Here is a 13199-nt window from a genome sequence, read left to right as displayed (position 1 = left end):
CCCACATGCCGCGGAGCGGCTGGGCCCGTGAGCCATGGCCGCTGAGCCTGCGCTTCCGGAGCCTGTGCTCCGCAACGGGGGAGGCCCCAGCAGTGGGAGGCCCGCGTACCACAAAAAAAAAAAAAAAAAAAAAAAAAATCAGACTGAACTAGCTCCTGAACAATTTCATGGAACTCTTACTAGTTTGAACTAATCAGATTGCTTCCCTCCTCTTTGCCTTCATTATTTCATCTGTAAAATAAGAGAAGATGCAGACAGATGACTATTTAACTTAAAAGCATTAAGGGCAGGTGTTAAGTTGTTGTTATAGAAGAAAGTTCCTGTTATTGAATCCCAGGAATAGAAGAGCTCTTGTGGGATTAAAAGGAAATGATTTTTGTTGTCACTCTGGCCTGATGGAAAAGGAACACCTGATGTGTGTCTGTCTCCACTACATAGACACTGGCATAGTTCTTACGTTCCTTGAGAATGAGAAGGCCTTGGTCCCTATCCAGAAAGTGTTGGTGATGTTTAGCTCTGGTAGGTGCTGCTGGAAACCCCTTTTCTCAGCCACATTCTCCCTGTGGCATGGCTTCCTGTCTGAACCTAGCCTTGTGGCTAAAAATGTCTAGCGGATAGACTGTACTTTACTGAAAACCAAGACTCCTTGGTTCTCTTGCTGACAGCTTACTGATCTGAGCCATTGTTATTTTTTATTTAAGAGTTTTCTCATTAATAAAATGAGGATTATTTAAAAAAAGAAGTTTCAACTTTCTAGTAAGGCAATGGTGTAAATATGAATTAGATTATTTTTTTAATTTTAGATTTTTTCTGGAGATATTTACATTTTAAATGTAAGATGGTAGTAGTAAAGCTTATTTATGAGTAATATATTGCCTCCAGGTACTTGTGGCTATTACATGCACAATGGCAATGTTCTTGTGTTTTTGTCTTTAACACCCAAGAGATACCGGCCAGTGTTCTGACAGTTTCCTTTCTTTTTCTTTCACTGCTTTTCAGTCTCTGAAAGCCACTCGGAATTTCTCCATCTCAGATTGGAGCAAGAACTTTGAAGTGATTTTTCAGGATGAAGAAGGTCAGTTTTGAAATTTCATATTCATCTTTTTTAACTCTCCTTCCCACTCCTCCTTGTCTCCTTACCCCACATCCACAAAAACAAAAACAACCCCCCTACACATACTCGCCACCACTGCCCCAACTTCTTCTTCCCTGGGAAAAAGAAGTCATGAGTGAAGACAAAAAGGGTGGCGTTTACTGGCTAATAGCTTGGTAGACCTTGTAAAGCACATACGTACAGGGACTTGAAGGGAGAGTTTGAAGCAGAAGGGTAAAGTAACCTTTGTAGAGAAATGTCAGTTTCCTAGGATCTCTGATCTGTATCCCCACACTAGGAGGCATTAGCTTAGTGATCAGAATACCTTTAATCCTACAGAAAGAGGGGATTTCAATAAAAGTCCATAGCTGAGGTGGGATGGAATGGGGGACACCAAGGTGGTGGAATGCAGGAAGTAAGGATCGGAGAGTATAAAATGATGAATAAATGAACAAAAGTGATAAGAGGTGGTAGGCCAGAGTCACTTTTTATTTTTATTATACTTTCCAGCTCTGGACTGGGGAGGGCCTCGCCGGGAATGGTTTGAGCTAATCTGCAAAGCACTATTTGACACCACCAATCAGCTCTTCACCCGATTCAGTGACACCAACCAAGCATTAGTGAGTCTGTGACTTCCGCGTGGGTGGGAGGAAAATGTGGATTGTGTTATAATGAAGAGACTAATAAGAGTTTGAACTAATCAGATTGCCTCCCTCCTCTTTGCCTTCATTATTTCATCTGTAAAATAAGAGAAAATGCAGACAGATGAATATTTAACTTAAAAGCATTATAATACAGTGGGTATTCTACTCGTTAGTGTTTTAATAATTAAGCCACTTTTCTCAAAACATACCTGAAGCAATTGAACTCTCTACAAGATCTCTCTCTTTTTAAAAAAATTTATTTATTTAATTTATTTATTTTTGGCTGTGTTGGGTCTTTGTTGCTGTGCACGGGCTTTTCTGTAGTTGTGGAGAGCGGGGGCTACTCTTCATTGTGGTGCACGGGCTTCTCATTGCGGTGGCTTCTCTTGTTAAGGAGCACTGGCTCTAGGCGGGTGGGCTTCAGTAGTTGTGGCTCACAGGCTCTACAATCGTTGTGGTGCATGGGCTTAGTTGCTTCACGGCATGTGCGATCTTCCTGGACCAGATCTTGAACCATGTCTCCTGCATTGGCAGGTGGATTCTTAACCACTGTGCCACCAGGGAAGCCCCTGTACCACCAGGGAAGCCCCTGTACAAGATCTTTGACTAAGTGGAGTAGAGAAGTAGACTTTGGCTGAAAGAATTTCTGGTTTAGGGAAAAGGCATTATATCATCCAGTGATTAACTTCTGTTTGCAGCCAGGGACCATGAAATAAATATAAGATTCTTCAATTTAATGTAAGTCCATCTTTGCCCTTTATCCTCCAATCACTTTTTAAAAAAAAATAAATTTATTTATTTTTGGCTGTGCTGGGTCTTCGTTGCTGCGCGTGGGCTTTCTCTAGTTGTGGTGAGTGGGGGCTACTCTTTGTTGCGGTGCGTGAGCTTCTCATTGCAGTGGCTTCTCTTGTTGTGGAGCATGGGCTTTAGGCATGCAGGCTTCAGTAGTTGTGGCACACATGCTCAGTAGTTGTGGCTCGCAGGCTCTAGAGCGCAGGCTCAGTAGTTGTGACGCACGGGCTTAGGTGCTCTGCGGCATGTGGGATCTTCCCGGACTAGGGCCCGAACCCATGTCCCCTGCATTAGCAGGCAGATTCCCAACCACTGCGCCACCAGGGAAGCCCCGTCCGATCACTTTGAATTACTCAATGGTGGCTACCAAACAACTAATGCCATTTGTATGGGCTCTTTGATCTTAACACTGAAATTCTTGTTCCCCTGGGATAGAGTTGGGGAGGGAGGGTCTTCACAGAACTAGGCTTGAAGAAAAATGGCCCAGGGCCTTTTAATCTTTCTCTTTGACAGGTGCATCCCAACCCTAATCGCCCCGCTCATCTGCGTCTAAAGATGTATGAGTTTGCAGGGCGCCTGGTGGGCAAGTGTCTCTATGAGTCCTCTCTAGGAGGAGCCTACAAGCAGTTGGTCCGAGCTCGCTTCACCCGTTCTTTCTTGGCCCAAATCATAGGACTGCGTATGCATTACAAGGTAACTCTTAGGTGTGCATTTTCTACTTAAGGCCTCTGGCCGTTAACTCTGGAATCTCTCCACCCTCAGCTTATTATTCTTAAGGTTGAATGGGTAAGTGGTTCCAAGCAGTTACATATTTCGTTTCTGGGTAAGAGTAGTCATGTTCTGTTCTGTGTCTTTCTGTCTCCTCAGTACTTTGAAACAGATGACCCAGAATTCTACAAATCTAAAGTTTGTTTCATCCTCAACAATGACATGAGTGAGATGGAGCTGGTCTTTGCAGAAGAGAAATATAACAAATCAGGTCAATTGGATAAGGTGAGAAAGAAAACTGAAGCCTGTGGGTCCCATTTCCCAGCCTTCTCTAGAGCAGGGCTCTCTAGTATAGCTTTCTGCAATGATGGCAGTGTTCTCTGTTTGTGCTTTTGAGCACCCAGAATGTGGCTGGTATGACCAAATAACTGAATTTCTAAATAACCACATGTGACTAGTGACAACCATATTGGAGAGCATAGCTTTGGGGCACTGCATCCCACACTGTATGGTCTTGGCCTATTTAAGTGGAGCCAAATGCACGTATACCCATCCATCCCACCCATTCCTACTTTCCAGTAGAGAAGGAACTAAGTGATAGTGAAGTGTCACTGCACAAGCAGCTTTGGAAGGGATGACAGTGTCTTTCTTAACATTAGGGGCAGGGATGTAGATGACTCCTATTTTAACACTGTGCGTAAATATTTTTAAACTTTTTACTAGAAAATTAATGGCCAAAAGTATTTCTGATGCAAATGTGGTTTTGTTTACATCCTGGGGTTAAATAATATCAAATGGTAACGATGAAGCTAAAGTTGCAGTTATAAATAATTGAAAGCAAAATAGCGATGACTGAAAATTTGTGATCACTGATAGCACTGAACTGATAATCAGATACCTTGTGAACATTATGGGGATCCCAGCTGACGGCCTTTGCACGTGTGTGGGCGGAGCCTGTCTTCCTGAGCCAGCACTGCAAGGTGTCTAGAGTCAGTGGAGTACTGAATTAGGGTCCACAGGCCTAGGGGAGTACTGATTTTAAATGGATTTAATATGAATACTAAATCTTAGTAATTTACTACTTAGGCTACTAGTTAGAAATGCTTACACACATAAAATAAAAATATCCAGAATATTTTACAGTCTTACACGTTTAGATCCATTGAGAATCCTTGCTCTGGAGCAAAGTTCCGTCCCTACCATACTGTTGTCAGGACCTTAAAATCTGATCTTGTAACTAGATGAAGGCCTTCATTACTCACCTATGAAGACAACCATGGTCATTGTACACAGGTTTTCTGGGGTTGTGGCATTAAACTGTGCTTCAGGGCTTCCTCAAAGCTCCCTTAGGAGTTATTTATTGGAAGGAGTGTGCCAATTCTATTTGAGAATCATGCAGTTCAGCTTTTTCTTTGCAGGTAGAAAAATTGGGAGCCCACATATCTAAGTGACTGAAATCCTGTAGCAAGTTAGTCTCCAAGTATCAAGCCATGGCTTTTTCCATTGACTCACGTTGGAAATGGAAGAATGTAGGTAGGGAACATCTATGCCCGTCTTAGAATTTTTGAGACCTGAGAAGACTTCTTCACCACTTATATGGTTTTATTTATTCTCAATTGGCTCAGGGGTTTAAGAGAAGAGGTCAGTAATGGTTCAATTTTGGATCATAGAAATGTTAAAATATTGCTGACAAGGAACCATAGTATCTTCCTGTTGCATCACCACTGTTTGACCAGGTCAGAGGAGACTTACTGAGAGACCCACTTCAGAAACAGTAGCAAGGAGGATATATAGCAATAACGGTAGGAAACCTTAACCTTAGTAACTAAATAAAACCAAGTGTGTTGAAAACCTGAACGCACAGCAGGAACTTGTGACCATGGTGGAGTTCAATAATGCTGTGTTTATGGGACATACTGGGCAGATGTCATCTTATAAACTCCAATCCACATCCTCTCCCTGTCTTTTGCCTCTTCTTTCAGGTCGTAGAACTTATGACAGGTGGAGCTCAAACCCCAGTCACCAACGCGAATAAAATCTTCTATTTAAATTTGCTGGCCCAGTATCGGCTGGCCAGTCAAGTGAAAGAGGAAGTGGAACATTTCCTAAAAGGTGGGATCCTGTCTAGTCTTGGCTTTGAGGTGAAAATACTTGTATCCATGGTGTGGATATGGCTTTAACTTGTCTACTTTGTTTCAGGCCTGAATGAGTTGGTCCCTGAGAACCTTTTGGCTATTTTTGATGAGAATGAGCTTGAGGTAAGTGCTTACAATTGACACCCCCTATTCTTGGCTTGCTTTTTATTATGCCCACGGGAACTGGATTACTGCACCTTCTGTTATGAGATGCAGTAGGAAAGCCCTTTAAGTGTTGGTTTTACTTTTGTCACTCTTCCATGCATGGACCCTTTCTCCAGCTTTTAAAAAATTTGAATGTGAAAATTAGGAATCAGCAAATTACTAATTATGAATAGTAATAATTAATATTTATTCATCAAATATTATTGATACTGGTCAAGTAGTAAAGAATGTTGGTATCCTGTACAGTCTTTGTAAATCCTATGACCTTTAAAGTTGATTTAAGAGAATAATAGAATTTATTTGTTCAGAGACTGTTTATTGAGTGTCTTCTATATGCCATGTGCTTTTGAAGAACTGGGGAGCTTGGAATGAATAAGACCAAGTCCCTGTCCTCATAGAGCTACATTCTAGTGAAGGAAACAAACCAAAAGATGTGATGCATTTCACAGCTTTGTGTTACAACACTCTGTAGTTAATATATTCTTATTTTAGACCCTGTAACACCCAAAATGTGGCTATAAGATGGTAAATACCTTGTTATAATTAGCAAAATTGAAGTTCCATGAACTTCAGGTATAGACAAAAAATAAAACCAGTTTGCTTTTACCTGCTGCTCACAGAAGATACACACAATGCAAGTTACTAGCTTTAGCTTTAACTTCCTGTAGCCTTTATGAGGGGCATGTTTCTGTAAACTATTTCCTATAAGGAGGAAGTTCTTCTTTAAAAATGGGGAAACAAAAAGTAGTTTCAGGTAGTCTTGCACAGTTTTTATTCTTATTAATTGAATTAGCTTCGAGAACAAGAATCAAAGTCTCATGCAATTGTCAACACGTTTTGTACCTTTAGATATGAAATCTGAATAATGAACTCTCCATCTCTCAGCCTGAAGTTTCTGACAGACCTGTCACCTCTTGCTGTCATTTTCTGGGCTGAGGAACAGCTTCTGGTGTAATTTGTTTTATCCTAAAGCAAAGCATTTGTAACAATTCATAAAGTGCATAGGAGGAAGGGCGCAATCTCTTAAGGGTCGTTCCCCATCCTGCTCTTAGTTACTCATTAGCTTAGCAAGTTCTTTTTGAAGGAGCCAAGCTTCTCAGGCTTAATTTGGGCTTTTCTTTTCTTTGATTAGGTTGTTTCATTCTTTATAGCTATTGGATGAGTACTTAGAGTCTGCTAAGTAACTTGCTGGATCTTGAACCAAATTAGGACATCAAGATGTTTAGGGTTCTGATGTCATTAATGTTCTCAATTTTTGCCATTCTTTTTCATTTATCTGACCAAGTAGAGGCAGGGCTGAAGGGACGGTAGTAGAAGTTCAATCCAGAAAAGAAGGATGGATCCTGGGAAAAAGGAAAGGCCATCTAACAAATTCATAAATGGGGCTGGGGGTCTTCATGAAAGGGGAAGGGCCTGCTTTTTCCCCTGGTATTCCCAGGCCACATCCAGAGCAGACAGTCAGAGAACACTTGGTTCCCTTTCTGTCCTCTGTTTCAATTCAAAATAATATATAGCAGCAGTTCTTAATTAGCGGTGCACATCAGAAGCCCTTGGGAAACTTTTTCAAAATACGCAAGCTTGTAACCTGTCCCTAGAGATTCTGATTCAGTAGGTCTGGGGTAAGGCCATAGGCATCTATCTATGTATCTTTTTTTTTTTTTTTTTTTAAGCTGTGTGATTTTTACCACACTGGTTAGGAACCATTGGCCTATTATAATTGATTTTCGTAAAGCAGTATTCTGGCATTATGACCTCACCTTGTGTCTCTTTCTTGGTGTTTTCTGTATTCCACATTTTGCATGTTAACATATTTTGACCTTATGGTGGGACTTTGCCCCTCTGACTATCCTAGTAACACCTGACTATTCTCCAGCTGCTGATGTGTGGGACTGGGGACATCAGTGTGTCTGACTTCAAAGCCCATGCGGTGGTTGTTGGTGGCTCATGGCATTTCAGAGAAAAGGTAAGTGGGCCAAATTTCTTTTAGTTGAATTTGTGCTGCCTTGTAAGGAAAAAGTTTCAGAAGGAAAAAGTTGAGTAATCGGAGAAGCAGACATAGCAACTGGGAAAAAGTGATATATGTGGGAAAGGCAGGTGATCATCCAGGCAGACGGGAGCCCTGGTCCCTAAGGGCTGTCATGCTGCTGCCACAGAGGCAGTACATTTGAAAGGCAGAGAAATAGAACCAAGTAATCAGCGACTACCCTCCTGAGCGTGAAACAACATCAATTCCTTTTAAAGAGGTTGTCGACTCTAGCCGTTCCTACCTGTGTGCAGTAACTGGGGCCCATCCCCACTTCAGGATACCCTGTTCCTTCCCCCAGGGGTCAAATCGTAAGCTGCACATAGGTGTGACCCCAGCCTTATGCTCTCCCTGCCAGGTCATGAGGTGGTTTTGGACCGTGGTTTCCAGTTTGACGCAGGAGGAGTTGGCTCGGCTGCTTCAGTTCACAACAGGCTCGTCTCAGCTACCACCTGGAGGCTTTGCCGCCCTCTGTCCCTCATTCCAGATTATTGCCACTCCGACCCATAGCACGCTACCAACTGCACACACGTGGTGGGTATCTGACTGCCTGGTGCGTGCTGTCACGGGGGATTATCTTTCCAGCCCTTGCCAGTGTTTCTGGTGGTGTGAGTTAATCACTTCTCTCCCCTTGGCCTTCCAGTTTCAACCAGCTGTGCCTCCCTACGTATGACTCATATGAAGAGGTGCACAGGATGCTGCAGCTGGCCATCAGTGAGGGCTGCGAGGGCTTTGGCATGCTCTGACCACTCTCTTGCCATCCACTTGGCTCCCGTGCTTTCTGGAGCATCCGGGTGCACATAACAGACATAACCACTGACCCTAACATACACAAAACCATCAGCCAGAAGCTGCTGCGTGCTCTCCAGTGTCTGGAGTATTCAGTCACCTACAAGCATTGTCCTTCCCTCGCCTCCTCCTTTCCCATCTCCCTCACCCAGGCCACTTTGGCAGGTACATAATCTGAGCAACTCGGTCAGTCACGAGAGGAGGGCCATGCTGCTGTGCTTGCACTTGGTTCTTAGAAGCTCTCAGTAGCCGGAGTGGCACTGGACTACCTCTCATGGTGACTGATAGCACAAAAAGATCTTTTCTGTGGTGTCAGAACTGGAAAAGGAGCTTTCCTTGCAAGCGTTTCTGGAAATGATCATTAATCCACAAAGAAGAACTCCCTAATAAGCTTTTTCTTGAGTATAAGCCTGTGAGATAGACAGACCTAAGAATGTGAAAGATAGCTGGGCTGTTGCCTCCAGTGCTGAATGTGATTCTCCTTTGGGGTTATGGGGCATGTCTAGGCACGTGGCTGGCTTGAAGACTACTGATGCTTGTCCCTGAGTTTGTTCTTTACACTGAGGTGTGGCTGGGCTCAGCCACTCACCTCCAGCTTATGCAGTCTGCTAAGAGCTGGGGCTTCTTTAGATTTCTATTGAGGAAACTTTTGGAGCAAGAGATTGGGACAGTACGATAGCATGCCACCGATCCCTGGTTCTCTCTTTGCTTGGGGTTCCCTGGCAGCACTAAGGCAAGGGAAAAGGAATCAGTAATTTAATTGCTCCTCACAGATCCTTAGGGTCAGGACACAGGGAACACACATAGAGGAGATACATCAGATGATTAAAAAACACCTAGCTGTCCCAGTTACTTCCTGTCACTCCATCAGTTACCAGCAAGGGCAGCTAAGGAGGGAGGAAGATAAATTAGGTTCACTGTTACGTGATGATTGAAGAGAACCTGCAGCTGTTTCTTGGAAGATGACAACAACCTTTTTCATTACGATTTGAATGAAGACGTTTTCAAGACTCAAAATCTCATTGAATTCCCAAATTTCTGTTTCTAAGAAGGCTTTGCTGCAAGCTACCATTCCCAATGGGGCATTCGACTCTGAGAATATTTACAAGCCATCTTTATTGCCAAAACCAGCAAGTACAAAGAGTCCAGAGATGAGGCGGGACTTGCAGCAGTGCCTTGACCTCCTGGAAGCACGCCTGAGCCCTCCTGTTCCCAGAGATCACGAGGAACAAGCCTTCCTGAGCTGCTACAATTCCTGCCTGACCTCACTCCTTCGCAGTTGTCATTTGTCCTTCTTGGCATGGGTGCTGACCTCACTCATCCTTGGGGTCTAGGATCCAGCATCAGGGCCTCTGTACCCCAGGGTCCTCCATGCCACACGGTCACTGCTGTCCTCAGGGACCAGGACAAGGTGCTGCTGCCTGACCCGGTGTTTTCCTATGGGATATGTACAGGCAAGTTTCATCATCCCCCGGGAAACATGATGCTGCCCCTCGGGCCCAGAGAGGGTTCCCAGCTGGGGGGCGCGTGGGTTGGTTCTGCTGTCTTTGGCTGTTGTTCCTCTTCTGGATTCTGCATTCTCCTCTCCAGAGACTCATGCTGGAGCTCAAGTTGATTTTCTTGGTTAGATCTGTCCTTTTAAGCTCTAGTCATAGCACTTTTCAGAGCATCCTGGGTACCATTGCAGCCCAGCTGCGTCCTGCAGTGGTCCTTAGCTCCAAGGTCTTTGTTTAACAAAACCCTTTGGTACTGTTGTGGTTTTCTGTTCTTCCGGTTTACCCTCTCTCTCCTAACTATTCAAAAGTATCTTTGCTCTTTAGGCCTTTCCTTTGACCTTTTTTTCTAATCCTGTTTTGGAACTAGCCAATGTGGGGAGAGGTACACCATGTTGGAGAGAAGGAAGAGTGTCTGTTACTTCTTGAGCAGTTTTCTATTCACGTTTCTTATTTTGGCCAGTTGTTTTATTTATGCCCTTGTGACCCAGATGCTTGGGGAGCCAGCTAACCTCCTGGCCTTTAGTCTCTTCAGAGGAGACCAGGCACCGAGTGAACACCAAGGAAGATGTCGGCATGTTTCTAGAACTTCAGCAGAGACCAAGCCCTGCTGCTGCAAATTTGTCAGGCCAGACAAAAGGGCCAGACAGTTGCAGCAATAGTGTAAATATTTTGTACAGTAAATAAATGAATGTTTAAAAGGACTAAGGAGCAAGTGACTGCTTTACGTGATGATCCAGGGCTTAAATTGGAGGTGGGGAAGGAAAAGAAAAATTTAGAAATGTTTTTGCATTTCCCCAGTAATGCCTTCAGAAGCAGTCAGCTTGGGGTTGAATGTACTCCCGGAGCCCTGGCCTGGCCCAGACTTTCTTGCCCTTTCACCCTTCCCTGATTGCTGTCCATGGTGCCAGGCAGGGCCACAGTGCTTGCTTGCACAGAGAGCCAGTGGCTGGGACAAGCAAGCGCCTGTGCTCAGCTCCAGAAGAAGAAACCAGTTTGGCAAAAATAGAGGATGTCTGTTCTCATCAGTCTTCTAAACATTAATTAGTTGTTGTTTTACTACATAAGAAACTCAGTGTAGAAAATTTGGAAATTAAAAAAAAGTACAAGAAAAAAAGTTACTTGCCATCCAGAGGGAATAACACTTTGGTGGATGGCCTTCTTACCTGCATATAATCACACACGTATTTCTCAATGTGCCCTTGACCCTCCCACAAAAGTTTGCGTATGGCAAACAAAAACCCTGTTCCACAAAAGTTTTTGGGTGGCAGGTGGGACCAATTCTTTTCTAACCACAGATAAGCTTGGCAGAAAGAGAAGACCAGACCTCTGATTTGGGCCTTGTAGGAAAAGCGTTAGGGACCCTGACTTCCTTGGGGAGGTGATCATGGTGTCTTTGTGCATTGGTTCCCATTCTGGAAAATCAAAACAAAGTCCCCTTTATAATTGTTTTTCTTTTTGTTTTGTTTTTTGTCGTTTTTTGTTTGTGTTTGTTTTGTTTTGTTTTGTTTGGCCATGGTGTATGCCTTGCAGGATCTTAGTTCCCTGAGCAGGGATTGAACCCTGCCCTGGCAGTGAAAGCGCCGAGTCCTAACCTCTGGGCCGTCAGGGAATTTCTCTGTAATAGTTCCTAAAATACAGATTATTTTTTCTCCCCATCCCCACCTCCCAGACCCAGTGGATTGGAATCTTAACTTGAACATTACTCCTTTAGAGTGCATTCAAGGTACTCCCACCTCATCAAGCTCCCTTGAGTGGTGTGAGATGTCTTAAACACACAAAACAAAATTCTATCCCTCCAACTTTACACTTATAGGTTATTTCACAGTCCTACATCATTTACACATGCTGCTCTTGTGGCTTTGAATGGGTCACTATGAACATTCGTCACTGAGTGATTTCATCCCATCATGCAGTTATTCATAAGACTCAAGAGGCTGGTAGAATTGTTCTTGAATTAACACAGTAAAATACTGCCTTCAGCTTCTCATGCACGGTTACCTTCAAGCCACTGCAGCTCAAGCTCTGAGACCTCTGCCCAGCTACACTTCTCTTAGGACACAGTAGAGGTCCTCCAGCAGGTGGCTTGACCAGAGGGCTCCTTACCTCTGCTTTGGCTTCACTTAGGCCCTCAAGCGTAATAGACCAGCTCCAGGTATCCTGTAATTCTTTCTTTTAAAAATGAATAATTCCTTTTTTCTTTTATTTTGAGATGAACATATTTTTTTTAAAAAGGCGTACAAGCATGTACAATTTAACAAATAATTTTAAGGGAAGAGCACATGGAACCACTATGCAGGAAAGAAAGAAAACATTACAGCACTGCAGAGCAAGTCTTCTCCCACCCTTCTAGAGGTAACTTTTCCTGACTTTTAGAATAATTGTTTCACCAGTTCCCTTTTCAAACAGCCTGCCCTAAAAAAATCACAGTGGGGAGGGGGGAAAAAGAGCCCATGTGATCTTATTTATTTATTTATTTATTTATTTATTTATTTATTTATTTATGGCCGTGTTGGGTCTTCGTTGCTGTGCACAGGCTTTCTGTGGTTGCAGTGAGCAGGGGCTGCTGTTGCAGTGTGTGGGCTTCTCATTACAGTGGCTTCTCTTGTTGTGGAGCACAGGCTCTAGGTGCGCGGGCTTCAGTAGTTGTGGTATGCAGGCTCAGTAGTTGTGGCACACGGGCTTAATTGCCCTGTGGCATGTGGGATCTTCCCGGACCAGGGCTCAAACCCTTGTCACCTGCATTGGCAGGCGGATTCTTAACCACTGCACCACCAGGGAAGTCCCCCCATGTGATCTCTTGATAAGATGCTAACCAAAGTCAGTTTCTCCATAGGAATTCCTGTACCTCACAATTAGTTTTAAAAGTCTTCTGAAACCATTGTTACCCCATGAGAATCTAGTTCCCGTTCCTGATGCTGAATCTGAGGAATCATATTCAAAGACCACCACGTCTCTCTGCAGAGGTTTTTTCCCAGATATCCTAAATTCGATACTCCTTTGCTTTTATACCCTGAAGAGGTTTTATGGATTCATCTAATGTGATCATGATTCTCTTTGATGGTCAGCAGCAGGTTCTTGAGTGTAGTAGTATTGAAAATGACTTGGTACTAAATTGTCCCCCAAATTGTGGGGTGGGCTAGTATTTCTGATTCAGAGTACTGAATCTGTGCACCTTCTAACAGAAAGCCATCCCAAAGTTCTTGGAGAGCTTAGGTTTTTGCTTGGAGTACAAAGGGAGGGGATTTAGAAATCTGCAGAGGCTATGGTGATGATCTTGGTCTGTATGTGATAGAGAGGTGCCGCTAGTTGGGATATGCCTTGCTACGAATACCTTCCTCACCCCCCAGATCAATT

General features: G+C 43.6%; 1 protein-coding gene across 8 annotated transcripts in view; it reads left to right on the top strand.

The window, feature by feature from the left end:
* Nucleotides 1-10546, top strand: part of AREL1 (apoptosis resistant E3 ubiquitin protein ligase 1) — a 42832-nt gene extending 32286 nt beyond the window's left edge. For all 8 annotated transcript variants that reach the window (XM_055088617.1, XM_028496194.2, XM_007117107.4 and 5 more), the window contains 9 exons: nt 1000-1075; nt 1604-1713; nt 3043-3222; nt 3397-3522; nt 5220-5349; nt 5437-5495; nt 7411-7500; nt 7919-8094; nt 8204-10546. In XM_055088617.1, the coding sequence (XP_054944592.1) occupies nt 1000-1075; nt 1604-1713; nt 3043-3222; nt 3397-3522; nt 5220-5349; nt 5437-5495; nt 7411-7500; nt 7919-8094; nt 8204-8306 (1050 nt within the window). In that variant the 3' untranslated portion in view covers nt 8307-10546. The remainder of the gene's footprint in view (nt 1-999; nt 1076-1603; nt 1714-3042; nt 3223-3396; nt 3523-5219; nt 5350-5436; nt 5496-7410; nt 7501-7918; nt 8095-8203) is intronic.
* Nucleotides 10547-13199: the final 2653 nt, after the last annotated feature.

This window comes from Physeter macrocephalus, chromosome 11 (genome assembly GCF_002837175.3).
Source record: "Physeter macrocephalus isolate SW-GA chromosome 11, ASM283717v5, whole genome shotgun sequence".
Lineage (NCBI taxonomy): Eukaryota > Metazoa > Chordata > Mammalia > Artiodactyla > Physeteridae > Physeter > Physeter macrocephalus.
The sequence above is the reverse complement of the archived record's forward strand: the minus strand, read 5'-3'. Positions and strand labels throughout refer to the sequence as shown.